Source organism: Tenrec ecaudatus, chromosome 14 (assembly GCF_050624435.1).
Source record: "Tenrec ecaudatus isolate mTenEca1 chromosome 14, mTenEca1.hap1, whole genome shotgun sequence".
In the NCBI taxonomy this organism is placed as follows: Eukaryota; Metazoa; Chordata; class Mammalia; order Afrosoricida; family Tenrecidae; genus Tenrec; species Tenrec ecaudatus.
In genome coordinates, this window is record NC_134543.1 from 28,317,430 (window position 1) to 28,343,887 (window position 26,458).

Here is a 26,458-nt window from a genome sequence, read left to right on the forward strand (position 1 = left end):
TGTCAGCCACTGCACATCCTCAATGCAGACACAGTTCAGGTAGCAGAGGACAGAACAACGCACACTAGTATCTAAGGAGCAGCCAGCCTACTTAGGGAAGTTTTTACAAACTCCATGTGCCCAGCCCCAGCACTGTCTCTCGCACGCATACTTCCACCCCAGCCTCTGCCAGGATCTTGGTTCTACAGGACAAGTAGCTATGTGCAGACTGCGTGGCATGAAAAGAATGCCCCGTTAATTGTAAAAGCAAACACATTTTCAAATTATTCTAGAAATAAATGTGTTCCTATAGACAGGTAGCCTGCTTGACTTGGGAAAGAAATTCACAGATGGCACTTTTAAAATCTGGAGACAAAGGGGGCTACAAAGGCAGTGTCCCAGCAGTGGGTGATCAGGAAAGGCGGGTGCATCAAGCCCGTAGGTTTGCCCTTCGGCTAAACCAAACTAACTGGGAAAACCTGAGCCTCGTTAAGGGGGGTCTCACCATTCTGACATGTTCTCATCAGAGCCCTGCTTCTGCTCATCAGCTTCACACTCCATCCTTTCCTTCCTGCCAGCTTTGCCCAGGAAAGTCCTGTTCTCGGCTGAGTCGCACAGCCCGTGGCCGGAGGCGGCCCAGGGGCTGTTCTCCTTCCAGCGAGAAAGACGCTGCTTCTTGGCGGACTTGAACCTGCAGCCCCGCTCGTAGCTCCAATCTGACACCCTGAGCTTCTGCTGAAGGCTGGCCGCCACCTCCGAGGTCACCCGCTTCACTTTCCGCCGGCGCCTGAGCGGTCGGCAAGGTGCGTTTTCCGTGAAGGAGTCAGATTCGTGCCAGGAATGCTGCTTGGTCTTGATGGTGTTGAGAGCTGGGTGCCGTTTGGCTACCATGGTGTCATCGGAGTCACTGCAGTTGGTGGCGGGAGCCACCTCTCGGCAGTCCTTGGTGGCCTCATCCAGACTGGACTCCGAGGCCTCACTGTAGCAGCAGGTGTGCTCCGCCAGGTGAGCGAAGTCTGACCGGCGCTTCCGACCTCTCCGTTTCCGAAGCTGCCGCCTCTGCTGCCGCGGGCTCAGCGCCATCTCCTCCCACAGCTCACCGAGCTTACTCTGCTCGGATGTCTGCTCCAAGGCTGAGGCCAAGTCGTGGACCAGCTCATCCATGAGGCCACAGCTGCCAAAACAGAAGAAGAGGCGCCTGAATAGAACTGACCGCTTAGGGCAATGCGAGCCAGCAATAGTCGCAGGGCTGTCACGTCCACCCTGCCCACAGGAAAGCAAGCCGCCCCTCCAGACGGCCACAGTGACATCCTGTTCCTCCCACCCGTGTACCCTACACCACTGTACACAGGCCTCTGGCCCTTGTTAGAGGCCTGGAGTCACCATGCGCCGTCTGAACCACACTCACAGTGCTGACACTTCCCAGGTGACAGCAAGAAGATTAGCGGACAAGAGCACAGAACTCAAGGGACAAGATCGTCCCCTTGTTCTCCAATTAAGCCTGTGATAAAATTACAGGACAATGAGATCCAAAATGATCGGAGGCAATCTAATCAGAGAGGGGCAGAAAAACACTGGGTCTCGCCACAAGTACTGAGAATGGGCAGAGGCCTGGCTGTGGTGGGGCCCGGTCACTGGGGAGAATGCCCGTGGTAAGGGGAGGAAGACAACTGAAGGCCACCCTCTCCCGAGGACTGCCTGCAGCCTCAGTGCCCCAGGCCTCTGTGGTACCCCAGGTTTGTATGCAGAATGGAGAAGAGCCGAATTTACACCCATTCTGGTCCAGGTGCCACCTGGTAACCATGCCCAGCATCTTACAGAGGGCGGTTTATATGCTTTTAAAATAATTAATAAAAACTCTTAGGCTCTTCTCCTCGTCTCTCCAAAACTAAACTCAGCCATCAGCCTAATTCACTGCTTTAGTAGCGCACAATCACACAAAGACAGGAAATTACTGAGGCCAGAAAACGGGGACCGGGTGGAGCCAGGGCTGGATTACTCAATAAGGAAGGTAAGCTCTGGCTCACCTGTGCTTACTTACCACTCTGCAGTGATCAAGTTCATATTGTTCCCCCACATCAACAATTCTACTTCTAGGCCTGTCTGGCATCTGTCTCTCTCCCAACCCCATAGCGCCTTCCTAGAGGAAATCAAAGCCTCTTCTCAAATCTATACTCCCTGCCAGGGATGGAGTACCCAGTAAGCAGAGTAAACAAAGGCTTACTTGTGCTTACTTACAAATCTAGAGTAAAGTTTCACATGATTTTGATTTACTTGAGCTTGCTTACATGAAGCTGTTCACTGAAACCAAGTAAGCACCAGTAAGTGCATGCTTACCTTGCTCTTTGGGTAATCTGGCCCTAGGTAGACCCTCTAGATTTTTGGCTAACCACTTCCCGACAGGTTCCATTTTCCTACTCATTCTCCTTAAACCATCCAGTTTCAGGAGTCACTGCAGAGTCGAGTCTTCAGGGGATGCAAGCAGCAGGAGCGGAATTTCAAAACCCCCTTTTAAATGGAAACAGTTAACACAATGTGTCCAACAACTACTTATTTAAACAAAAACAAAAACCTCACTGCCACAGTCAGTTGCTGACTCAGTGGCCCCCTGTGGGTTTCACAGGCTGAAACTGTTGACTGGGGTAGATGGTCAGCCTTTCTTTCTCCTTCAGAGCCGCTAGTGGTTTCCAACTGCCGACCATGACGATCACAACCCTGCTCATAACGATGACATCACCAGGGCTATTTATGTACACAATAAACGATCAACTTTCCCCTCGCCCTTGTTAAACCCAAACAACTTCAGAACCAAATGAGCGCTTAAAACCCTATTTCGGTGCATGCAGTTTACCTCTTGCAAAGGTTTTTCTGGGGCCTATTCTCATGCTGTCCCTATGCCAATGAATTCAACGGCAGGAAACCAGGCTGCTGGCCTCTCGGCTACATCTGCGGGCGCAATCTAATTCCAAAACAACCAGCCAAACAGAACTTCCCCAAGTGTCAAGAGGCTCACCCACAGAGGGACCACATCCCCTTAATTCACAGGGAGCGTTTTTTTTCAAAACGCCAGGATGGACGTTTGGGAAACAACTGTCCCTCGAACCCAAATGAGCTAAACAGGTGGGGACAACATACCCACCTCTATTTCCCGAATTCAGTCCTACTGTTAAAACACGGGCCGAATCGTAGAAACTTTAACGTGGGGCAAAGTGAACCGAACAACTTCTAATGGAGAGCCTGTCTAGAAGCCTTCCCTGCCAAGAAAGCTCCCGGGCTGGTCAATGGGAACCCTGCTCCCCCTCACTTCCAGTCTCCCTGGGGGCGCACTCGGCGCGGACCCCCGGGGAGAAGTGAGCCCGTCTGAGTCACGCGCGGAAAGGAACAGGAAGCTGGTGGCCAGCAAGTGCCCAGGGAGGCAGAGGCAAGGTGAAGGGCGAGGGCGGGGAAGCAGGCGGGCAGCTTCGCAGCTGGGCTCTCCAGGAGAGGCAAGGGTCAACCGTGCTAGGTCCGACGCTGCCCGAGGCAAGTTCTGGTGGCTGACGGCCCTCCCTGCTCGGGGATGGTAGCATGGCCACAGACGTGAGGAGACGCGTATTGGGGGGCTCTCCCCACGCCCTGACCGGTCCTCGAAGGGTAGGGAAGGCCACCACGCCGCGGAACAGCAAGTCCTCTCGCTGCCGTTGGCCCGAAAGGGCAGGAATGGTGAGAGGAGAAGAGGGGACTGTCGCCGCGGCGGCAGCCCTAGCCTTACCCCCTGGGATGGGGGCGATGGGCCCTGAAAAGCAAGGCCCTACCACCACTGTACCTCCTGCCGCCCCCCGCGGCCCCATGGCACCCCTACCCGGTCGCCGGCGGCCCGAACACCTGATCTCCGCGGGCGCTGGCCCCCCCGAACCCCGACCCGCTTATCCCTCTCCTCCCCCTTACCGGCTGCTGCAACCGCCTACTCCAGCCGCCGCTGTGGGGGCCGAGTCTCCCCGCCGGGGTTTCCCTCGCTGACCTCATTTCCGGTCTGAGCCGGAGGGGCGGGGCGGAAACAGAGTGGGAGGGATTGACGGGCTCAGAAAGGACCGCCCCCAATGTAGCTCTTCCGCCCCGCGGGCGCGCCCACTTCCGCCCCGCTGAGGGCGGGGCCACAGGGACGCTGGGCGGGGCTGGACGAGACCAGGAGAGATGAATGGCAGCCGGTGCTTTTCTTGGGCTAAGGTATCAGTGGGAGGAAGGCCCCCAACGAATTGGCCTCGCCTTTCTTTGAGCTTTTCTTTGAAACCTGGGCACTTGGAAGGGGCCGGGGCCTCACCAGTGCTTGCTGACTTTCTTTTATAAAGGATACGTAAAGTTGGGGGGAAATGGATCATTTTCTTATTTCTGTCACTTTTATAGCTATGAGAGTTGTTGAAATAACCTATGGGGAAAATACCTTTGCAGTAGAGGCTGCTCAACATTGCGGTGACATGTGCATTGGGCAGCCGCACTACTAATTGTGTTTTGGATTCATAACCCAAAGCATAAAAGAAATAACCATGTGTCCATATTGATAGATATTTTTTAAATGATGGATGTATAAGTAAGTGGGGGAAGAGCAGCACTATAAATGATTTATGTAGATAATTAGTATAGCCTCCGACTTCTTAAGTTGGGCTGTGCGTTGTGATTTCCTTCCTAAGAGTACAGTCTGAAAGTGGGGGGCGGGTGGTGAGTAATTTACAGTGGTTGAGACAGACACAACCTCAGCCGGGTGATCAAGGTCAACGGAGCAGTGATAAGTCATGTTGATGGTACATCGCCTTGATAGGATGTGATGAGAATGGCAGGGCCAAGAGGAGCCGAAGGAGACACGAATACATGCACGGTGGCATCCTGGGTGGAGTCCTGACACGGAAAAAGAACATCAGCAAAGGCCAAGGGAATGTGAGTAAAAAGAGGACTTTCGCCCAAGCAGTAGGAATTTCTCCCACTTCTGTCTGTCACTCTGTCAGGATGACTCTCCATATGCTTGTCTCCCTTCCCACCAGCTGTCTGTCTCGCTGCAGCAGAGACTCTCTTCTGTGTTTGAATCTTCTCTAGCTTTGTGAACAGAGGAGGTTTTCTGTAAACGACGATTGGTGAAAAATATTTGCTGGGATTATTTCTGAGCATGAATTCAGGTGACGGTATACCCGGGAAGACCTTATTATGACATTTCAGGAGCTTCTAATGGCTTTCCTTCTACCTGCCTGGCATGTAAGAAGCAGTCACTCCATAAACATGTTAAATAGATGGGGGAGACAGAGGGACGAACGCATGGGATTTTGTTAATAATTACATATCAATTTAAGTTCCTTAACTCTGGCAAGTAATAATATAAATGAACTTCGAAAAGTTCATGGGAAAATTACCCTATCTTTACATTCTATTTTCCATGAATTTTTTGAAGCCCCCTTTCAGATGGTAATAAGGAACACTGGCTGGGAGGTATGTGAGAACTGTCTCAAGTATTTGGTAACTTTTCCATAAATCTAAAACAATTATAAAATTTTAAAAGTAAGCAAGGCACATGTCTTTCGATTCAGAAATTCTGCTTTCAGGAATTTTAGTCTCAGGAGAAACTGGAATTGGACACAAAATGTGAAATGCCAGTAGGTTCATCTCCATGTGATGTGGAAGGAGGGGCGAGAAGACTAGGAATAAGAAATCCTACGGGTTAGTTGACTAAATTACGTTCTATCTATGAAATGCAATACCTTGCAGGCTTTTTTAATTGATGTTGTGGAAGATTATTTGATGGCATGAAAGTCATTGGTTTATGAGGATGTATATTTCCATATGCTTGCTATACTTCACTAAAAAGCTTACTCTAAAAATATAAAGGTGGATTCTATTAATGTTGAGGGAATTGCATCTGTACTTGCATAGGACATGACCCAAATGATAGATGACACAATGTCCTAGATGGTCCCATTATCAGTGTCCCCTACTATTGTTTTGGTGAGCTGTGTGAAACTTCCTGTGCGGGAGGAAACCAGGATGCTTGTGGTTTCAAGCCAGAGAGAAAGGTGGGTACCAGTTGCCCAGCTAGAGAAGTCAAGAAGAGAAACAAGTTTGGTGGGAAGACGATCGATTCCAGTTTTTTAAATTAATCATTTCATTGAGCGCGCTTACAAATCTGATAACAATCCATCATTCAATAATACTAAGCACCGTTGTGTATATGTTGCCATCAATCTTTCCAAAACACTTCTTTCTACTTGAGCCCTGGGTATCAGCTCCTCTTCTTCCCTTTCCTCCCCCTCCCTCAACCCCATTTTTTGACATGCTGAATATTTTTACTCCCACAAGGCAGAGAGCTGGAAATGTCCAACAAGTATCCCCAGCCCTTGGCCTTCTTTTCTACTTAAAAGATCTTTCTAGCAAAGCACATAAGTTTCGGTTGTCAGTTACTTCCATTAAGACAGAAAACCTCCAAATTTCTTGAAATCCAGATTTTTAACGTCCGTCTAGATGGCTCTCCATTTGCTTGGCCTACCAAGCACCTCTAATTTGGGATATCAGAACAAAGCTTAGTGTCTCCGCCAATCCCAATCAAATCTACCCCCTCTCTAGCCTTTGGGAAATGGTACCACCATTGTGCAGTCGGCCAAGAAAGAAGCTTCAAAGTCCATGTTTGTTCCTGATTTCTCTGTATATCTTTCATCTGGTGAAATGCCAAGCCTCTGGGATTCTACTTCTGCAATGTGTTTCCACCCCTCCTCCCTTTCTCCTTTATCTCCCCACAAACGTTAGGCTCATCTAGGCAGGCCACATCTGGATGAGGCAGCAGCTTCCTTACTGGTCTTCCCACTTCCGGTCTCTTCCGCAGACACTAGCAAACAGAGTGAGCTTCCTTCAACACAATTTGGATCAAGTCGCCTCATCCATTTTTCATTACCTCCTGCCGCATGCTTGCGCCACGAGAGACGACTTGCTGCGTCTAGAACACCCCTGGGCTTTGGGGTCTTTGAAAGACGCAGTGCCAATGTCACCTCCAGGAAGACTGCCCCCTTTCTTACCCATTCTCTGCCGCCTCCTTTGGACTCTATCAGTATTTTCCAGCACTTTTATTACAGCATTTCCTTCATTCAACCTTGAATTAGAAACAATTAGGTTTGAGTTTGCCTCCCCAACTAAATCAGTCATTCAGCAGATGCGTGCTGAGCGCCTGCCACCTGACTGGCCCCGTGCGAGCTCCAGAGAGACAGCTGCGAGGACAGAAGCAAAGACACGCCATCGTTGTCCCAGGGACCCTGGCTTGTTCATCGTGTTCTCATCAGCGCGTCCCCACAGCAGGGATTGCGGATTAAAACATAAATCGTTGCTTACTAAACGCGAGACTAGAAATTAAAAGTGCTTGTCTCTGGCTTTAGAGAACATTTCAACTAGAGCTTCACCCTCCGATGCTAGTGGAGGCCGTAGGCAGACCTGCAGAGACGAGTGCGTGGTACAAGAAGGTGAACAATTTGCTTGAAAGGGACATGGGGCCCTTGAAGCAGAGAGAAGCCAAAGGTAAAGGAACTTTAAGAAAAAGATGGTCAATGAGGGGATTAGAGGTGAGAAATTCTAAAGTTAACGCAAAGCCGTAAACCCACTGTCATTAAGTCAGTTCCAATCTTAGGGACCATAGGCAATGAGTCCCAACATGTGCAATCCCACCCCCTGGGGCGATGCAATGATCCAGGGGACCTGCAAAGGCAAATACTTACACTTTTCCCTGGATTGTGGGCTACAGTACAACCGTTTTTCACTACTAGGGGGCTCTGAGTAATTTTTTTCTTTTCTTTTTTTTTAAAGGGCGTGGTAGGTCAAATAAATTTGGGAACTGATGTACGGTTCCTGAAACTATAAATCTTTATGGAAAAGAACAGATAACGAAGTGGCTGGTGAATTTGAACCACTGACCTTGCACTTAGCAGTGCAATGCCCAACCTATAGCACCACCAGGGGTTCTTCGTTCTAAGGAAACAAAACAAAAACAAAAAATTCACTGCTGTCAAGTCCATGCCAACTCATACAGCCCTGTCCCTGTGGGTTTCCAGACTGTAACTCTTAAAGGAGTTGCAAGTCCCATCTTTCTCCCAGTCCAACAAGTAACATACCAGGGCTCCCTCCCACCCATCCCAGAGAATTCTCCCACAACATATCCAAGGTATGTAAGAAGAAGTCTCACCATCCTTGCCTCTAAGAAGCCCCCTGAACACCTTTATTTCAAGGTAACTTGTTCAGCCTTCTACCTGTCCGTGGTGCTTTCAATATTCTTCTCCAGCACTGTCATTCCACTTTCATAAGGATATGAGGCAACTTAAAATACCACGGCTTTGGTCAGGTGCAACTTAGTCCTCAAAGTAACATCCTTGCTTTTCAATATTCTAAAAACATCTTGTGCGGCAGATTTACGCTACTCAACATGCCATTTTATCTCTTGACTGCCGCTTCCATGAACACTGATTGCAGACTCAAGCAAGACAAATTCCTCAGCAATTTCAATCTTTTCTCCATTTCTCAGGATGTCGCCTGTTGGCCCAATTGTGAGGCTTTTGGTCTTTTTTTTCTTTCTTTTTTTTAAACCATTTTATTAGGGGCTCATACAACTCTTATCACAATCCAGCCATACATCAATTGTGTAAAGCACATTTGTACATTCATTGCCCTCATCATTCTCAAAACATCCACTCTCCACCCAAGCCCCTGGCATGAGCTCCTCATTTTTGTCCCTCCCTCCCTACTTCCCCCTCCCTCATGAACCCTTGATAATTTACAAATTATTATTTTGTCATATCTTGCACTGGCCAACATCTCCCTTCACCCACTTTTCTGTTGTCTGTCCCCCAGAGAGGAGGTTATATATAGATCCCTGTAATCGGTTCCCCCTTTCCACTCCACCCTCTCTCTACCCTCTAGTATCACCACTCTCACCACTGGTCCTGAAGGGATCATCTGTCCTGGATTCCCTGTGTTTTCAGTTCCTATCTGTACCAATGTACATCCTCTGGTCTAGCCAGGTTTGTAAGGTAGAATTGGGATCGTGATAGTGGGGTGGGGGGGTCCATTTAGGAACTAGAGGAAAGTTGTATGTTTCACCGTTCTACATCGCACCCTGACTGGTTCGTCTCCTTCCCGAGACCCTTCTGTAAGGGGATGTCCAGTGACCTACAAATGGGCGTTGGGTCTCCACTCTGCACTCCCCCCCCCCATTCACAATGATATGGCTTTTGGTGTTCTTTACATTGAATTGTAACCCAAACTGAAGGTTGCAGTCCTTGATCTTCATCAGCAAGTGCTTCAAGTCCTCCTCGCTTTCAGCAAGCAAGGTTGTATCATGTTACATTGCAGGTTGTTCATAAGCCTTCCTCCCATCCTGATGTCACAGGCTTCTTCATATAATCCAGCTTCTCTGATGATTTGCTCAGCATACAGATTGAACAAGTATGATGAGAAGATATAACCCTGGAACACACCTTCCCTGGTTTTAAAACATGGACTATTCCCTTGTTCTATTCCCTCAGCTGCCTCTGGATCCAGGTACAAGTTCTGCAGGAGCACAATCAAGTATTCTGGAGTTCCCATTCGTAAGCTTATTCATAGATTGTTATGCTCCACAGTTGAATGCCTTGCCATAATCAATAAAACACAAGTAAACAGCTTTCTGATAGTCTTTGCTTTGAACCAAGATCATTTGATATCAGCAATGATATCCCTTGTCTTCTGAGTCCAGCCAGAACCTCTGGCAGCTTCATGTCAGTGTGCTGGTACGATCTTTGTTGGATGATCTCAGCAACATGTTACTTTCATGTGCTATCAATGATATCATTCTATAGGTTGAACATTCTGTGGGGTCACCTTTCTTCAGAATGGGTACAGGTAATGGGTCCCTTCTGGTCAGTTGGCCAACTAACTGTCTTCCAAATGTCCTAGCATAGACGAGTGAGTGCTTCCGGTGCTTCATCAGCTTGTCAAAGCATTTCAATTGGTATTCCTTCAATTCCGGTGCAGAGCCCCGGGCTGCTCCTGGAGCACTGGAGGGAGGGCGGTGGAGGATGAATGAAAAACAGGAGACTGGATACAGAAAGCTGAGGCCATGGGGGCCTTTCCCTGATGAGAGAGAAGACCCCAGGACCCGCAGCACATTTGTTTACACAGGCAAAACTGCCTAAGGCAGTGGGGTTCTCATCATATGGGTCTCCACCCCTTTGGGGATCGAACGACCCTTTCACAGGTGTCACCCAATTCATAACAGTAGCAAAATTAGTTATGAAGTAGCAATGAAAATAATTTTATGGTTGGGGGTGGGGTGTCACCACAACATGAGGAACTGTATTAAAGGGTCGTGGCATTAGGAAGGTTGAGAACCACTGGCCTAAGGAATTTTATCACAAGCTCAAGGTGAGGGTGAAGCTGGGAATGTCATGCTTCAGTGGTTTTACATGGAACAACAGGAGCGGTGTCTAACTTAGGTGAAGGCCAGACCATCTAGTGCACTGGATCCTTGAGTTGCCAACACCTTCCCACCGGGCCTCGCCTCAACCGTAGGAAGTGACAGTCCTGTCCTACTTGCCTCGTGAGTAGACAGCTTCACCCCCAGCGGTCCTGGAACCTTGTTTTAGGCTATTGCTCCCAGTACCACTTGGGCTTCTTCCTTCAGCACCGTTGGTTCTTGCTCATGTGCTACCTCCTGAAATGGTGGAATGTCAGTCAGTTCTTTGGAGACAGTGACAATTGTATTTCTTCCACCTTCTTTTGATGCTTCCTGCATCGTTCAGTATTTTACCCATAGAATCTTCCAGTATTGTAACTCAATAGTGTTTTGATTTTTTTAAATTCTTTCCATTGAAGCCACCACAGTATAACAAACTGACAGACAAGTATTGAGAGAAGATCAACATCAGCAGCTGAAACTAGGCCAGGGGCCAACCGTGGAACAGACCATCAACTGGTCAGATGTAAGTTCACAGGTTGAAGCTGACAAAAATTAAAACAAGTCCACGAGAGCCAAAACATGACCCTTGAGTCTATCTCACTTGAATTTGGGAACATCTCAAGTACAGATTTGCTGGTGGAGCACGAATGACAGAAGACCTGATGAACTATGGGAAGACATGAAGAACATCATACATGAAGAAAGCATGAAGAAACGGTCATTAAAAAGACAAGAAAAAACAAAAAGATCAAAGTGGATGCCAGGAGAGACTCTGACACTTGCTCTTCATCATAGAGGAGCTAAGGCCAATGGAAGAAATGATGAAGTCAAAGAGTTTAAGGGAAACTGTCAGGGACAGCTCAAGAAGACAAGTCAAATATTAAAATGAAATGTGCACAGCCGTAGAGTTAGAAAACCACAAAAGGGGGAGAGGAGCTGAAAGCAAGGGCTCAAGTAGAAAGAAAATGTTTTTAAAATGATGTTGGCAACATATGTACAAATGTGCTTGAACAATTGATGTATGGATTGTTACAAGACCTGTAAGAGCCCCCAGTAAGATGATTTGTTTTAAAAAAAGAGGAAGAACATGGTCACCATATCTCCAACTGAAAGCTCAAGAAAAAATTCAAGCCTTGAGTTGAAATATTGAAGGATTCGATGGACAAAATATTGAACCACGCAGGAAGCATCGAAAGAAGATGGAAAGAATAGACAGAGTCACTGTTCTAAAAAGTCACTGTACGAAAGTCAGCCTTCCACCATTTCAGGAGGCAGCATATGAGCAAGAACCAACGGGACTGAAGGAAGCAGTCCAAGTTGCATTGAAAGCATTCACCGAAGAAAAAGCCTCCAGGAATTGATGGAATACTCGTTGCAATGTCTCAACAAGCTGATGACGCATGCACTCATCAATGCCAGGAAATATGGAAGACAGAGATCCATATCTGTATCCATTCAAAAAAGGTGCCCCACCCAACAGAATGCACCCACTATGGAACACTATCATTGCTAGCACATGTAAGTATCCATTTGCTGGAGAGCATCCAACAAGGGATGCAGCAGTACATTGATAAGGAGCTGCCAGAGGTTCAGGCTGGATTCAGACGAGGATGTGGAACAAGGGATACCACTGCTGCTGTCACCTGATCTTGGCTCAACGCAGAGAACATCAGAAAGATATTTACTTGTGTCTTCTTGTCTGTGCCAAGGAGCATAACAAACTACGGACACACGGGAGGAGAATGAGAATTCCAAGACCCTTGATTGTGCTCCTGCAGCACTTGTACACGGATCCAGAGGCAGTTGAGTGAATAAAGGGAGGGAAGAGTGCAGGTTTTAAAATCAGGAGACGTGTGTCCCAGGGTTGTATCTTCCCCTATGCTTGTTTCATCTGTGTGCTGAGCCGATCATCCGAGAAGCTGGGTTACAAATATTGGACAGCCAGGTCAACACCCAAACAAGTGACCACTAGGTCACCAGGGCCCCTATTCACTTCCCTTAAGGCCAGCTGACACCAGGAAGAGGCCTTTCTAGCCAGACCAACTGGCACCTGAAGCACCTCATTAGCATAAACCCGCAGGTGTTGTCTGGAGGCTTCAATCACTGGGAAAACCCAAGGTTTTTAGAGGTTCTCGCTCAGGAACCAAGGTCAAAGACCAAATTCTTTTAATAAAGTGAATGTAAAACTTAAAAGTAGGCATCGTGCTGCAGACTTGAAAATCACTGTCTCATGTAATCCTCTCAGTAATCACTTTGACATAGGTGGTCTTAACTCCCATAGTGAGTCTCCGCAAAGACGCCGAGCTGCCACCTCTCCTGACCTTGGCTAGAGTGGAGTGCAGAGCTAAGGGTCCTGAAGTCCCCAACCCCCCTAGAAGCACCCCCCTCCCCAACTCCCACGTCTACCTGGAGCTGTATAGCTCTGGTTTCAGTGCAATGCGGCAGCCACCGCCTCCCAAGGAGCTGGCCAGCCTGGACACCGGGGCCTCGGGCCAAGGTGGTTCCGAATGCCTGGGCAGCGCTGGGCAACCACAATGGTGTTGCCATCAGGCTAGAACTGCCCCGGCTCCTGCCACCCAAGTAGCACTACTTACGAAGCACTCCCCTGAAGGAAGCTGAGCTCCATGGAGTGGCCCCATCTGCTTCCCCGGAGGGACCAAAGACATACAGTCAGACCAATCCCATTTCCTGCGCTCTACAGTCCTAACCGATACAGAGAATCTAGCCCCTTTCTGAATGAACCCTTTGGGTTGACATGCTGACGAAACTGTCCGTCAACCTCAAAAAAATAAAACAAAGAGTTAGTCTTGGAAACTCACAGGGGCAGCTCTCCCCGGTCCTGTGGAGCCCCGTCTGCTCCTATGAGTTGGCATTGGCTTGGGGGCAGCGAGTTTTAGTAGTTGTTGCGGGGTTCATGTCTGTAGTGGGTTCCCATTGCTGCCATCACAATGTACCATACGCGTAATGGCTTAAAATAATGCACGGGCCGCCCCTCCATGGCGGTGAGTTTGTTTGGGGTTCTTTGGATTGCAATCCTGTATGTCAGGGCGTATGGCTTCTGGAGTCTCAAGTGGAGAATCAAGGTTCTTGCCTTTTCCACCTTCAAGGTTTGTGGCCCCTTCCTCCGTCTGGAAAGCCAGGCATCTGGTAGCTCTCTGACCCTCCTTGTGCAGTCACCTCTCTTTCTGGCCAGCCAGGAAAGGTCCTTCACTTTTAAAGATTCATGTGGGTGCTGGTCTCCATGGCAGGGCCTCGGAGCCAAGTCGAGCTATTTATTAATAAAAGAAAATGGGATTGCATATGCTATCAGTATGGAATCGTCTAGCCATTCTTTAAGAGTCAATCAGTATGGTGATGCAGAAACAAAAACAGATACTCAGGTATTTGAGCTTTTAACTCAGGGGTCCTCAAACTTTTTAATCAGGGGCCAGTTCACTGGCCCCCAGACCCGTCAGAGGGCCGGACTATAGTTAAAAAAAAAAACTATGAACAAATTCCAATGCACACTGCACATATCTTTTTTTGAAGTAAAAAAACAAATGGGGCAAAAACACCTGGTGGGCCGGATAAATGTCCTCGGCGGGCCGCGTGTGGCCCGTGGGCTGTAGTTTGAGGGTGCCTGATTTAACCTGTATGGATGCCAGGGATTCTTCCTTTGGACAAAATGGTTCTACAAGTGTGCCCATTTCTACCCATGAAACAGATAATCCAGTCTCAGCACAAAACATACCAGGGCCCTGACCCTGACACAGCCTCCTTCTGCCGAAGAATTCCATCTAGCCGATGAAAATCGGCAGCCGATGCAATATGAACTTCAGTCTCTCGGGGATTCTAGCGCACAAATGATGATTGTAGCTGACCCATCAGAAAATGGACAGGTGCTTCAAGTAACTCCATCTACACGGACAGAAATGACTCACATGATTGTACCTCAGGGACAGCTTGTAGAAGTGAGTAGTCCTCAGGATGTCTCTGAAGAGAAAACTGGTGACAGAAACTTACCATCTGTCACAGACGCTCCCAGTAGTTATGTGGTCTTCATCCACAGATAATCCTTGGTTCTCACAAAAAGGCAGTGACCAGAATATTTCCAGAACCCTTTCTGGCCCATCTCCAGCCACTTTCTTGTAACATACCTGTATGGGCCTGCCGTCTTAGGGGCTGTGGTAAAACTGGAGATTCATGCCATGGCTATTGTACTAGTGAGACGGAATTAGAACGTGTCCTCACATGTCACAGGCAACAAACAAAGAGTGTTTGGGGGTACCCGCCAATCTCCAAGCCCAGCCAAGCCTGCTTCACACTCGATGCGGAAATCGCTGTAGGTCCCATACAATGGAATCCCCTTTATTAATGCAGGTACTTTGTTTAAAAGAATCATTCAAACATGCTCCACTGCGGCCATGGTCTATTTTGAAAATAGGGTTTTCTTAAAGGGTTGCATTTCATTTTGGTAGAATGTTAATTGATAATAATGAATATTAACTTTAAAAACATTCTTAGTAAATAGAATCTATTCGTTTATATTGTAAAATGGCATTTTAGGGAGAGGGGTAATGAGGAGCTGATCCCAAGGGCTCAAGTAGAAAGAAAATGTTTTTAAAATGATGATGGCAACATATGCACAAATGTGCTTGACACAATGGATGAATGTATGGATTGTGATAAGAGCTTTAAGAGCCCCAATAAAATTATTTTTTAAATTAAAAAAGATTCACGTGACCAGATTGTACCCTGAGCAGATAATCAGAGAAGACAAATGATATGGAGAATGCGGCAGAACCGTAGAAGAACCGATGCGTTTTCATCATGGTGTTGGTGAAGACTACTGAAACAGGGACATGGACCGCCAAAAGAACAAACAGTTCTTCCTGTCTTGGAAGAAGTGCAGCCAGGATGCTCCTTGGAGGCAAAGATGGCTAGACTTCATCTCATGTACTTTAGACATGTTGTCAGGAGAGACCAGTCCCTAGGAAAGCACATGTCTGCAAAGTAGAGGGGCAGTGAAAAAGAGGAAGGCCCCCCACAAGACGGAATAACACAGTGGCTGCAACACTGGGCTCAGACATAAGAACCAACGATCTTCTGTTGCCCATGGGGTCACTAAGAGCCAGAACTGACTTGATGGCCCCTAACAACAACGATTGTCTTTACTACCGTGTTATGCTGTCCCCGTTTGACGGATGACGAACTGAAACGTCCCGTAGTTAATAAGTTTATCTAACTTTATACAGTTGGGAAGCGATGACCAAAATCTAGCTCTCCCTCCAAGGCTCCTGCACTCCATCTAGAAGTTCTACTCCCCTCCAGCTCCTCCTTTCTCTCTCACTGCTGCATCGCACACATGACCATGTCGGCTGCCTAGACAGCACCCCTCCCATGATTGTGTTCCCTTCAAAGAAATGAGGAGGTCCGAGTCTCTCTACCTATAACTAGGACACTGTTAGGGAAATGAGGTTTCCTCTGTGATGGAGTGCAGGTGACACCATGGTTAACGTGTGCAGTTGGCATGTTGAACCCACCAGCAACACAATTGAAGAAAGAGACGGCAGTCTACTTCCTTAGTGATTGACAGTCTTGGAAGTCCTATGGGACAGTCCAACTCGGACCTATAAAGTTGCTGAGTCAGAACCTATTGGGTTTGGTTTTGTTAGGTTAATGAGGTCATTCCAGAGGAGGGTGGATCCTAAAGCTAACCACCTTTGAAGGGTGTCTTATTGAAAAAGAATCCGAATACACACAGGGACACACAGGGAATAGACAGATGCCAAACGAAGACCTAGTAAAGGATTGCCGACAGAAGCAGAAACAATGAGAGACCTACAAGGTGGGAGGCAGGGCAGAGGGGATGAGGAACCGATACCAAGGGCTCACTCAAGTAGAAAGAAAATGTTTTGAGAATGATGATGGCAACAAATGTGCAAATGTGCTTGACACAGTGGATGGATGGATTGTGATAAGAGCTGTTTGAGCCCCCAATCAAATGATTTTTAAATACAGCAGAGACCAATTGGAGCATTTAGCCTCCTGAATTGAAAACACAAATCCCTGTTCTTTAAAGCCACCCATGGTGGCATATTTTGTTAAGGAAACTAAGACACTGCCCGCCCCTCCCTTCTTCCTAAGAGAACTTTCTCATACCAGGCCGTGTGCTCAGGGAGTGTTGCCCCTGCCCGTCTCCAGAGATGACCAATCCCATTCCCCGTGCACATGACTCAACCATGAACAATGAAGACGTGCAGGAAGAGCTTCAGGGCATCTCCTGAGACAGGTTTCTTCTCATTGACTTCTCTTTTCCTAGGAGTTGTTGCCTCTGCCTGTGACATCTAGAATTGCTGAAGCCGGCACCGAGGAGGGCAGAGCTGGGAGATGGTAAGAACCTGGATCCTAATGATATTATTGAGCTCTGAACCAACCGTGACGGCTCCATTCCAGAATGCCTCCTGTATTCCATAACAAATGCTAGTATTGAAGCAACTTGGGGTTGTAGCCAAGAGACCTAGCTTTATTCAGGCCTTCTCCCATACCTCTTCCAAATCCGAACCAAACCCACAACCCTGTAAGACAGGATAGAACTGCCCCTGTGGGTTTCTGAGGCTGTAAATTTTTTTAAGTTTCACTAGCATTTGACCCACATGTCATACAATTCAATCCTATCAGGAGGAGTTGTACAATTGTCATTATATTCAATTTTGGAAAGTTGTCTTCTTCCCTGTAGTCATTGCTATTCACGTAATTATTATTTTTCCTAACTGTGGCAAAAAATGTACACAACAGAACATTCTCAGATTCCACAACTTCTACTAGTATAACTCAGTCATTGATTATACTCTCCGTGCTGTACAGCCACTATTGATATCCTTTGCCAATTATTCTACCACCATTGACATCAGCTCAATGCTCCCCACACGACCACCCTGTCCCCTTCACCTATGATAACACTGGTCAAGTTTGGTTTCTTTCTTTTTTTTTCTTTGTGGATTTCTTGATGTAGTATGCACATAGCATGTGCTTCCATGGTTAAATCACTTTTAAAATGAGTTGTGTAAAAAGTATATGAGTAAATAAAATGAGTTGTGTCAACACAATCAGTTTTATGCCCCCCCCCACATTCATTATTCTCTCCCCACATCCCGTCACCCTCCCTGTCTCCCACCTCTGGTCCCTACCTCCCCTCTAAACCCTTGCATCAGTATCTCTATGCATCTACTCCTTCTGTGCACAAACTGGGAACCCCAACAGAAATGATACAAAACAAAATAAAGTGGTAAGGATAAAATAATAATAATGTAAAGATAAAAATACAAATAAGGAGTAAGAAAGAAAAAACTACCATCCATATTTTAAAAGCCAGGGAAAAAATTTTTGTCATGGAACAAGCAAGAAATATGATCTCTGCCTGATAGTAAAGCTGTTCGAGACCCTTGCCTGTGACTAGAGGGGATCTGCCAGCGGCTTAATCTGACTAGATACTCTACAGATGGATTTGGGTCTCCACTGTTCTCCATAGCCTTTTACAAATTGGGTGTCCCAGTTTAAGCAGGCAATTTACTCTTCGTCATATTTGGACTTTGTTATTGTCATCTTTGAATCACACAAGCTGGTGTGCTGCTCCCATGTGGACTTAATTGACTCTTCACTTAGATGGCTGCTTGTTTAAACAAGCCTTTAAGACCCCAGACACTGGACACCAACTGCTTTGCTGTTTTCAGCGATCATTTCATGAAGGGGACTATCGAGCAGGGCCATGTTGTCAGGTCTAACTGTTCTTGGCTTGGGGCTGGGGTGCAGTGAGAGCCCAGAATCCATCTGCTTGTCCATGGGAGATGCATGATTGAGGTTTGCTTTGGCAGTCTTATTATCACAAAATCAAAACCCCATTAGACCAACTACACCAACAACAGCAGCAAACCTCCCAGCAAACAAGCAAACAAAACAAAATAAAAACAAAAACCTATAGAAACAAAAAAGTAAAACATGGTCTATCGTCCCCCTGGGGTATAAGGTGATTCCACTAATGACATCAGTAGTTTTTCCAAAGGCACAGCACCCCAGCTATACCTATGGCACAGCACCCCAGACACTGTCAGTATGAGGAGCCTATGGGGGTACAGCTCATTCCACTGTGAGCCGTAACGCAGGAGTTGTTGCCCTACACAGTGCGAGCTCCCTTCAAGCAAGCTCTGTTTATCCTAAGCATGGGGATTGGTGCCATTGGGGGACTTCCTGGATCAATTCTTCCAAGTGCAGATCCCTGCCCAACAGATAAAAACTTGTCATGTCACTGCAAGGGGGGCATCAAGGTATTAAACATATGGTAATTCTGGGTCCCTTTCCATTGGATACCCACTCAGCCAGGGGTTCTCCCCGAGGTCCAATGACGACCACTTCTGCAGCCTCAGGGCAACCACTCTGCTTCCTCTCCCATCTGAGCACCCCAGTCCTCAGCCCAAGAGATCAGGCAGCTTCGAGGCAGGGCTCAGTTCATTCAGCCAGGCCTCTGTGTTAAATCCTCTGGTGGAGCTTCTGGATTATGGTCAGTGTCCAAAGTCATCATGGTGCTTAGTCCATGTGTGGTTCACCAAGGGTTGGATAGAAACATATTCCTCCTGTCTACCCAGGCACATCAAATCTGGGCCATTGTTCCCCTAGGTTCCTTATAATCATAGTTTAGCATCCTTTCCTGATGTAAGGTTACTTCTCAATCACCCGGCACACTCGCCAACAGAACTATGAGGGTCTCCTCTACAATGTAGATGCTCCCCTCCCCTGGCCTTAGCTTGGTTTTCTGCCAAGGTTCTCCTTCCATTCCTGTGGGGGGTGGTGGTGTCCATTGATTTGTCCCAGCCTTGTCTCAATGTTGAAAAGTCTCAAGTGGTCTCCTCCTATCTCCCGCCTCTTGAAGGAGTGGCCCCAGACAAAGTGAGGTCTCCTCCTTCAAGGTGTAGGTAGACTTCCCCCCCTTTTGTTCAGGAATTGGTCCCTAGAATTTGTTAAATTGGTGTTCCCCCTTACAGTAGTGGACTCATACAATATCTGTCCTTTTGTGATTGGCTTACTTCACTCAGCATGATGGTTTCCAGGTCCTTCCATGTCATGCAGTGTTTTGTGCTTCATCACTGTTTTCAGGGATGCATAGTATTCCATGGTCCGTATGTATCACAGTTTCTTTATCCATTCTTCCACTGTTGGGCATTTGGGCTGCTTCCAGTTCCTTGCTATTGTGAACTCTGCTGCTATGAACATGGGAGAGTATACATTCGCTTGTGTCTCTTGTTTCTTTAGGGTATATGCCTCATAGTGGCATTTGGGATTATTTGGGATTTCAATTTCCAGTTGCTTTAAATATCACCATATCGTTTTCCACAGCGGCTATAGTTTTAATTGGCACCTCCCTGATGACCAGTGATCATAAGCATGTTTCCATGTGTTTGTGAGCCGTTTGTACTTCATTTTTGGTGGCCTGTCTGTTCATGTCTTTTTCCTATTTCTTAATTGGGTCTCTTATTATTTGAGACTGTACCTCTTTATGAGAGTGGAAAGCCTCATCTTTCTCCTCAGGAGCAGCTGCTGGTTTTGAAGTGCTGACCTTGCAGTTAGCAGCCCAACGTGCAACCATTATGCCACGAGGCCTCCTCCCCCTACCTATAACCCTCTTGTTTTCCACACCCAGGATGAGAAGACCCCGCTGCTGCAGCTTTCCTACAAAGACATGCCCTTCCTCCACCTTGTCCCCCTTTGAAAAAATGATGGGTGTGCATGAAAGCCGTTTTGGCATTAAAAATGCTTGGATTCTGTATTGAAAGGGGGTACACTCAAGATGTGGGGGTCCATCTGGACAGGTAATGAGGGGCTAAAGTAATCGATCACAGATCACTTAGCTTCTCGGCTTGAAAGAGTGTGAACTTAGGTGAATGACTGTAGAAGTGAGGACAGGCAAAAACTGGGGTTCAGGGGGAGGAGCAGGGACTCCGTTCAGCTGCAAGCCTTTGAGAAGTGTGGGAAATGTGCTAACGGGACAGTCAAACTGACGTCGAGGGTGGGGCCCAAAGAGGGGAAATCAGCATTGAGAGAGGCCAATAATGCCCCGGTGATGTAATGGTTATGTGCTTGGCTGCGATGGCATGGTCGGAAGTTTGAAACCACCAGCTGCTCCTCGGGAGAAAGACTGGGCTCTCTACCCCCGTCAATAATTACTGTCTAGGAAACTTACAGGAGGTCGCTACGAGTCAGCATTGACTCGATGGCACTGAGTTTAATGGTGGCATAGTGGTTACGCATTGGGCTGCTAACCCCAAGGTCAGCAGTTTGAAACCACCAGCTAGCTACTCTGCAGGAAGAAGACGAGGTTTTCTATTCCCATGAAGAGTTACCATCTCAGAAATCCACAGGGGCAATTGTACCCTGGGCCTATAGGGTTGCTATGAGTCATCACTGACCCAATTGCAGTGAGTTTGATTTTGTTTTGTTTTCAATGTGCCAGAAACGTCCCTAGAAACACATAGAAAATTAAGGTGGATGATAACAATACTAGCTAACATCTGAGAGCTTGCTCTATGTCAGACACAATGCTAAATGTTAACATAGATCAATTCAAAACCCTTCACTAGAAATCCTTTGACGATCTCGTGTTTGATCTCCAGCTTACTGATGAGAAGACAAACGCACAGAGACTTTAAGTGGCTTGTCGGAGGCTCCATAACTGACCAGTGTCAGAGGGACTCCCGAAGCCCCAGGCTCCATCACTAAGCTGTACCTCCTCTCAATGAGTCCATGTGCTTAACACATCGTACGGCACATAGCAACACGCACGTATGTCGGCTGTTAGACGTAGGCTGTTGCATGGAGATATTTATCTCAATTTTTATTGACTATATTCCTTTCCCCAAAACCCTTTGATGTATTATTGTACAGACGAGGAAATTGAAGCTCAGAGAGGTTAAACAGGGTCATGCAGCCACTTTTCTGAATAGGAGTGATTTGAACTAGCATCTAACTCCAGAGGGCGCTCTTTCCACTCTCCTCCACTCTATCCTCCCTGAAGCACATTGGCTACGCTGGTCGCACTAGTTACCATCCATCATTCAGACAATTCATCAGGAAACATTTATTAAGTATCATGTCCTACATGTTGAAGATGCACCAGTGCACCAAATAGACAGAAGTCCCTACCTTCTGGAAGCTTCCCTCCAGGGAAAGGAGAAATATACACTACTAAACAAAATAATTATGAAATGTCAGGCGATGGGAAGGGTCAGATCTGAAGCATGGGGTGAGAGTACTGTGGCAGTGACATCATCTCCTGTCCACTTACGAAGGGGTAGAGTCTAGCCTGTCAATTGGGTCACAACTTGATGACCTCATTTGGAGGCATGATGGGGAGGGACACACACTCTCCCTCTGAGACATTCCTGTTGACAGGCCACATGGAGCTGTGCTAATGGAGCCAGAGCTCTGGAGCTGGAGGAGCCTCGTGGAGACCCACGCCAGGGCCGAGATGCTTCCACCACCACTGCATCCACAAGATTTCCCACCCCCGGCTTGTGATCTTCCTGTATTTTGCATAATTCCATGTGTTACATGAGTCTGAAGTGGAATTTATTGACTGGTATTGGACATGTGGGCTAATATCAGACATATGGACTTGATCTGGATCTTGGGCTGGGATATGTTCTCAATATACAATTACCCTTTTATATAAAGTTCTCTTTCACACACATGAGTGTCTATGGATTTGTTTCTCTAGTCAACCCTAACACAATTATGTAGGCCCAGTCGGATCAAGATCAGAAGTCAATCAAGATAAGACTTTGATGATTTCTGAGGACAGGGCTAGAGGTGGGGAAAAGAGACAGGGGGTGGTGTGCAGGATGAGAGGGCAGGACCAAAAACAGCAGGGATTTAATAATAAAATTAATCAATTAAATTAAAAGTGCATGGTTGGGGGTGGGGTGGGTGGACCCTCCAGAGTCCTTATACCTCAGAGCTAAATATCGGTCCACAGGACTAAAAAAGGAGGGAAAGTAAAACTGAAGTGGATTTGGAGTCTTCAGGGACCTACAAGTTCACTTCATACAAACAAGATCAGAAATCAAACAAATAAATAAACAGACAAACAAATAAATAAATAAACAGATAAATAAATAATAAGATTAGAAGCTAAGGGAGGGCTTTGGCCAGCAGAGTATCATGATCTGACATCTATTTGCAAACGGTCACTCTGGAAGCTGGGGGTAGGGAGACCGATGGGCAAGGATGGTGGAAGCAGATGACTAGATAGGCATCTAAGACAATAAGCAGAACAAGATAGGCCTGTGGTGTGGACCAGGCACAATCATTGGGTAGGGAGTGGTTAGATTCCATACTTCAAAGAAACAGACTGGGAGTTCTGATGGACCAGATAGGAAAGAGAGGAGGACTTTTATTATTGTTTGTTTGTTTTTAAACCAGCAGTTCCCATGGCTCCTCACTAGGGCCAGGAGCTTGGGGAGAGCTGCTTTCCACACCAAACACTCTTTCCTTGCCAGTCCTCTTCCACTTCCTGTACAAGGGTGCCCTTTTCCTTCCTCAGGTGGCAATCCGTTCATGGGCAGGGCCACACACAGCCTCTGTGCTTCCCCACCAACCCTAACTGCTGCACTCGCTCCAGCCTGATGGGAACTGCAGAAGACCACAACCGCGAGGCATGCATCGGTGCCACTCCTCCAGCGGAAAAATCCACCACCATCTCCTAGTCAGAGGTGGGAGAGAAGTCCCAGGGGAGAGGAAGAAACTCCTGTTGGCAGCAGAAGCAAGGAGACCGCTTGAGAGATGAAACTCAGAGGTTTTTTCGCTGAGTAAAGATCCCTAAGTGTAATGTTTTCCTCTGACCACTGAAGAGATGCTGCTCCACTGTCCTCTATCTCACATTATTTCTGAAACAGTCTGCCGTCCTTCCTACCTTTCCCACCACCACCTGGCCCTACAAACATAACCCCCCACCTCCGTACATAATGTGTTTTTATGCTCTGGCTGCTATTCAGATTTGATCAGTATTAATAATTTCATGCAGTTTGATTTTCTTAGTGTATATTCTATGATGTTTCTTTTTAAAAAATCATTTTATTAGGGGCTCATACAATTCTTATCACAATCCAAACATATCTCAATTTTGCAAACCACATTTGTACATTCATTGCCCTCATCATTCTCAAAACATTTGCTCTCCACTTAAGCCCCTGACAGCAGCTCCTTATTTTTCCTCTCCCTCCCCGCTCCTCTATCCCTCATGAACCCTTGATAATTTATAAATTATTATTTTGTCATATCTTTCCCTGTCCATTGTCTCCCTTCACCCACTTTTCTGTTGTCCGTCCCCCAGGAAGGAGGTCACATGTAGATCCTTGTAATCGGTTCCCCTTTCCAACCCACCCTTCCTCTACCCTTCCAGTATCGCCACTCATACCACTGGTCCTAAAGGGATAATCTGCCCTGGATTCCCTGTGTTTCCAGTTCTTATCTGTACCAGTGTACATCCTGTAGTCTAGCCAGACTAGCAACATAGAATTGGGATCATGATAGTGGGGGGCGGGGGAAGCATTTAGGAACTAGAAGATAGTTGTATTTTTCATCGTTGCTACATCGCACCCTGACTAGCTCATCTCCTTCCCGAGACCCTTCTGTAAGGGGATGTCCAGTGGCCTACAAATGGGCTTAGGATCTCCACTACGCACTTCCCACTTCATTCACTATGGTAAGATTTTTTGTAATGATGATACCTGATACCTGATCCCTTTGACACCTTGTGATCGCACAGGCTGGTGTCCTTCTTCCATGTGGGCTTTGTTGTTTCTGAGCTAGATGGCCGCTTGTTTACCTTCAAGCCTTTAAGACCCCAGATGCTATATCTTTTGATAGCCAGGCACCATCAGCTTTCTTCACCACATTTGCTTATTCACCCGCTTTGTCTTTAGTGGTTGTGTCGGGAAGGTGAACATCTATTATTCTTGTCCTTTCAGCTTCTTGGATCTGACAGTTTGTTATTTGGAAAACTTTGACTATTATTTCTTCAAATATTTTTCTTCATCTCTCTTTATGGGAGGGACTTCAATGATATAGAAAAAGATATTAAGTTACTTTAAGTTGTGTGTGTGTGTGTGTATGTGTGTATTTAAGACTTTTTTCCTTTGGGTGTTTTATTTGAACATGTTTTACATTGTTCTGAAAATTATAACCAAAAAACCAAATTCACTGCCATCGAATTGATTCTGACTCATAGTAACTCAGGACAGGGCAGAACTGTTCCTGTGGGTTTCTGAGACTGTAACTCTTTACAGGAATAGAAAGCCTCATCTTTCTTCCACAAAGCAGCTGGTGGGTTCGAATAGCTAACCTCTTAGTTAGCAACCCAACTTTTAACTCACTATGCCACCAGATCCCTACGATCTAATCTTCTATTGATCCTATCCCTTGAAATTTTTCCATGAGAAAAAAATCCCAAGAGATTTTCCACCTCAGGTATTATAATTTTATTGATGTTAGATTTCTGGTTTTATATATATACATATAGAGAGATAAATAGATACAGATATATATGTATATGTGTATATAATCTTTCATGTATATTTTATTATTATTCTTTTCTCTACATCATTTAACAAATGAAATATAATGATACAATCTGTTTAATATACTTGTCTATTAATTCTGCCATCCGCATCATTTCTAGTTCTGTTTGTTTGGGTTGATTTTTCCTCGCTTTACGGCTATCTTTTACTGCTGCCTTGCATCTGAAAAATTTATATTGCTTGCTGGACATTGAGAATTTTACTCTGTTGGATGCTGGACTTTTTGGTGTGCCCTTAATTATTTGAGGTGGGAGGGTAAATCCCGTTCTTGTTAGTCCCCTGACGCTACAAACAGAAGTCCATGTGTTTCAGTCGTTAGGGAGACTGGAGCAAGTTTGGGGCCTCTTATATTTCTTTCTAAATTTTGTCCACCAACAGATCACTTCTTTATTTAGTCCGTTTCTTTCTTTCTAATAACTGAATTGTACATATAAAAATACTCCATTGTGAACTAGGTGAAGGTTGACAGAGCAGCTCATCAGTTTCACATTCAATAATTCACATAGATTTTGTTTCAACTCAGCCGTTGCAATCCCTACAAGGTACCCGCGCTTCTCCCACATCCTCCCTGTGCTTCCTGTTTCCATCTATCCTTGTTTATTAATCCTCTCTACTTTGTCCCTGGAGAAATGCTGCCCATGGCGGATTATTTTCACAAGGGCATGTGTTCAGTTCCAGTCCTGGGAGCAACTAAGGGCCATCGTGTAAGGAATCCCACCAGTCTCTATCCAACCAGTAAGCCTGCTCTGTCTCTCTCTCTCTCTCTAATGACTTTCTTGTTTAACATAGGAGTGATGACATCGGATTGTATTTTCTCAGGTGGCAAGTGAGGCAAAGGGTAATGTTCGTCTCTGCTTCATAATGAGCACCTCAAAATCACCTGTCTTTTGGGGGACTGGATTTCTTACGACATCTGCAGGGCTGCCATGGGGATACCAACCGTGGTGCGCCGTAGTAAAGGCCATTTTGCTACGTCGCCGCATCACAGGGCCTTGCTCACGGAGCCGATCTTTCACTTCTGCTCTGGTTTTCAGCACACGGTCGTGTGTTTCTTCATTAGTATGTCCAGGATCTGGCCGAGGGATGGGTTTGGTCTGTTCATACGGAATGTCCACAGAAGGGTGGCAGCATGCCGCCTAGTATCAAAGCAAGCTCTACCTTGTGATTAGTCACCGGGAAGAGAATGTGTAGGTTTGAGAAAAAACGCTGTATAAAACTCCATTTCTAATAGGAAAGCACTGTTTCAGGACAATTCTGTTGAGAGTGCCCATTTCACCACTGCTACTGCCCTGGTGGATCAAGGCACATGTATCAGATGGGCTGGCAAAAGACTCCAGGAAACTGCTTTCAGATCTGCTTCCATGTTCATCCCTTGACAGCAACTCACAATGAGCCCGCCATCCAGTCTCTGGAGCCTGGCCTCGTTGATGATTTTAAATGTTGT

The 26,458-nt window shown here is 46.6% G+C and overlaps 1 protein-coding gene and 1 long non-coding RNA gene across 4 annotated transcripts in view; one reads left to right on the forward strand and one right to left on the reverse strand.

The window, feature by feature from the left end:
- The window catches only part of GPATCH2L (G-patch domain containing 2 like), a 67,266-nt gene extending 63,269 nt beyond the window's left edge, over window positions 1-3,997 (reverse strand). For 2 of the 3 annotated variants that reach the window (XM_075531967.1, XM_075531965.1), the window contains exons 1-2: window positions 3,907-3,997; window positions 485-1,153 (exon numbers count right to left, since the gene is read on the reverse strand). In XM_075531967.1, coding sequence (XP_075388082.1) covers window positions 485-1,143 — 659 coding nt within the window. In that variant the 5' untranslated portion in view covers window positions 1,144-1,153; window positions 3,907-3,997. The other variant, XM_075531966.1, reaches the window with a different exon arrangement.
- Window positions 3,998-4,778: 781 nt separating this feature from the next.
- Window positions 4,779-22,091, forward strand: LOC142426851 (uncharacterized). Its single transcript, XR_012779762.1, has 3 exons — window positions 4,779-4,890; window positions 16,710-16,780; window positions 21,830-22,091. It is a non-coding gene; the product is annotated as an uncharacterized LOC142426851 (long non-coding RNA).
- Window positions 22,092-26,458: the final 4,367 nt, after the last annotated feature.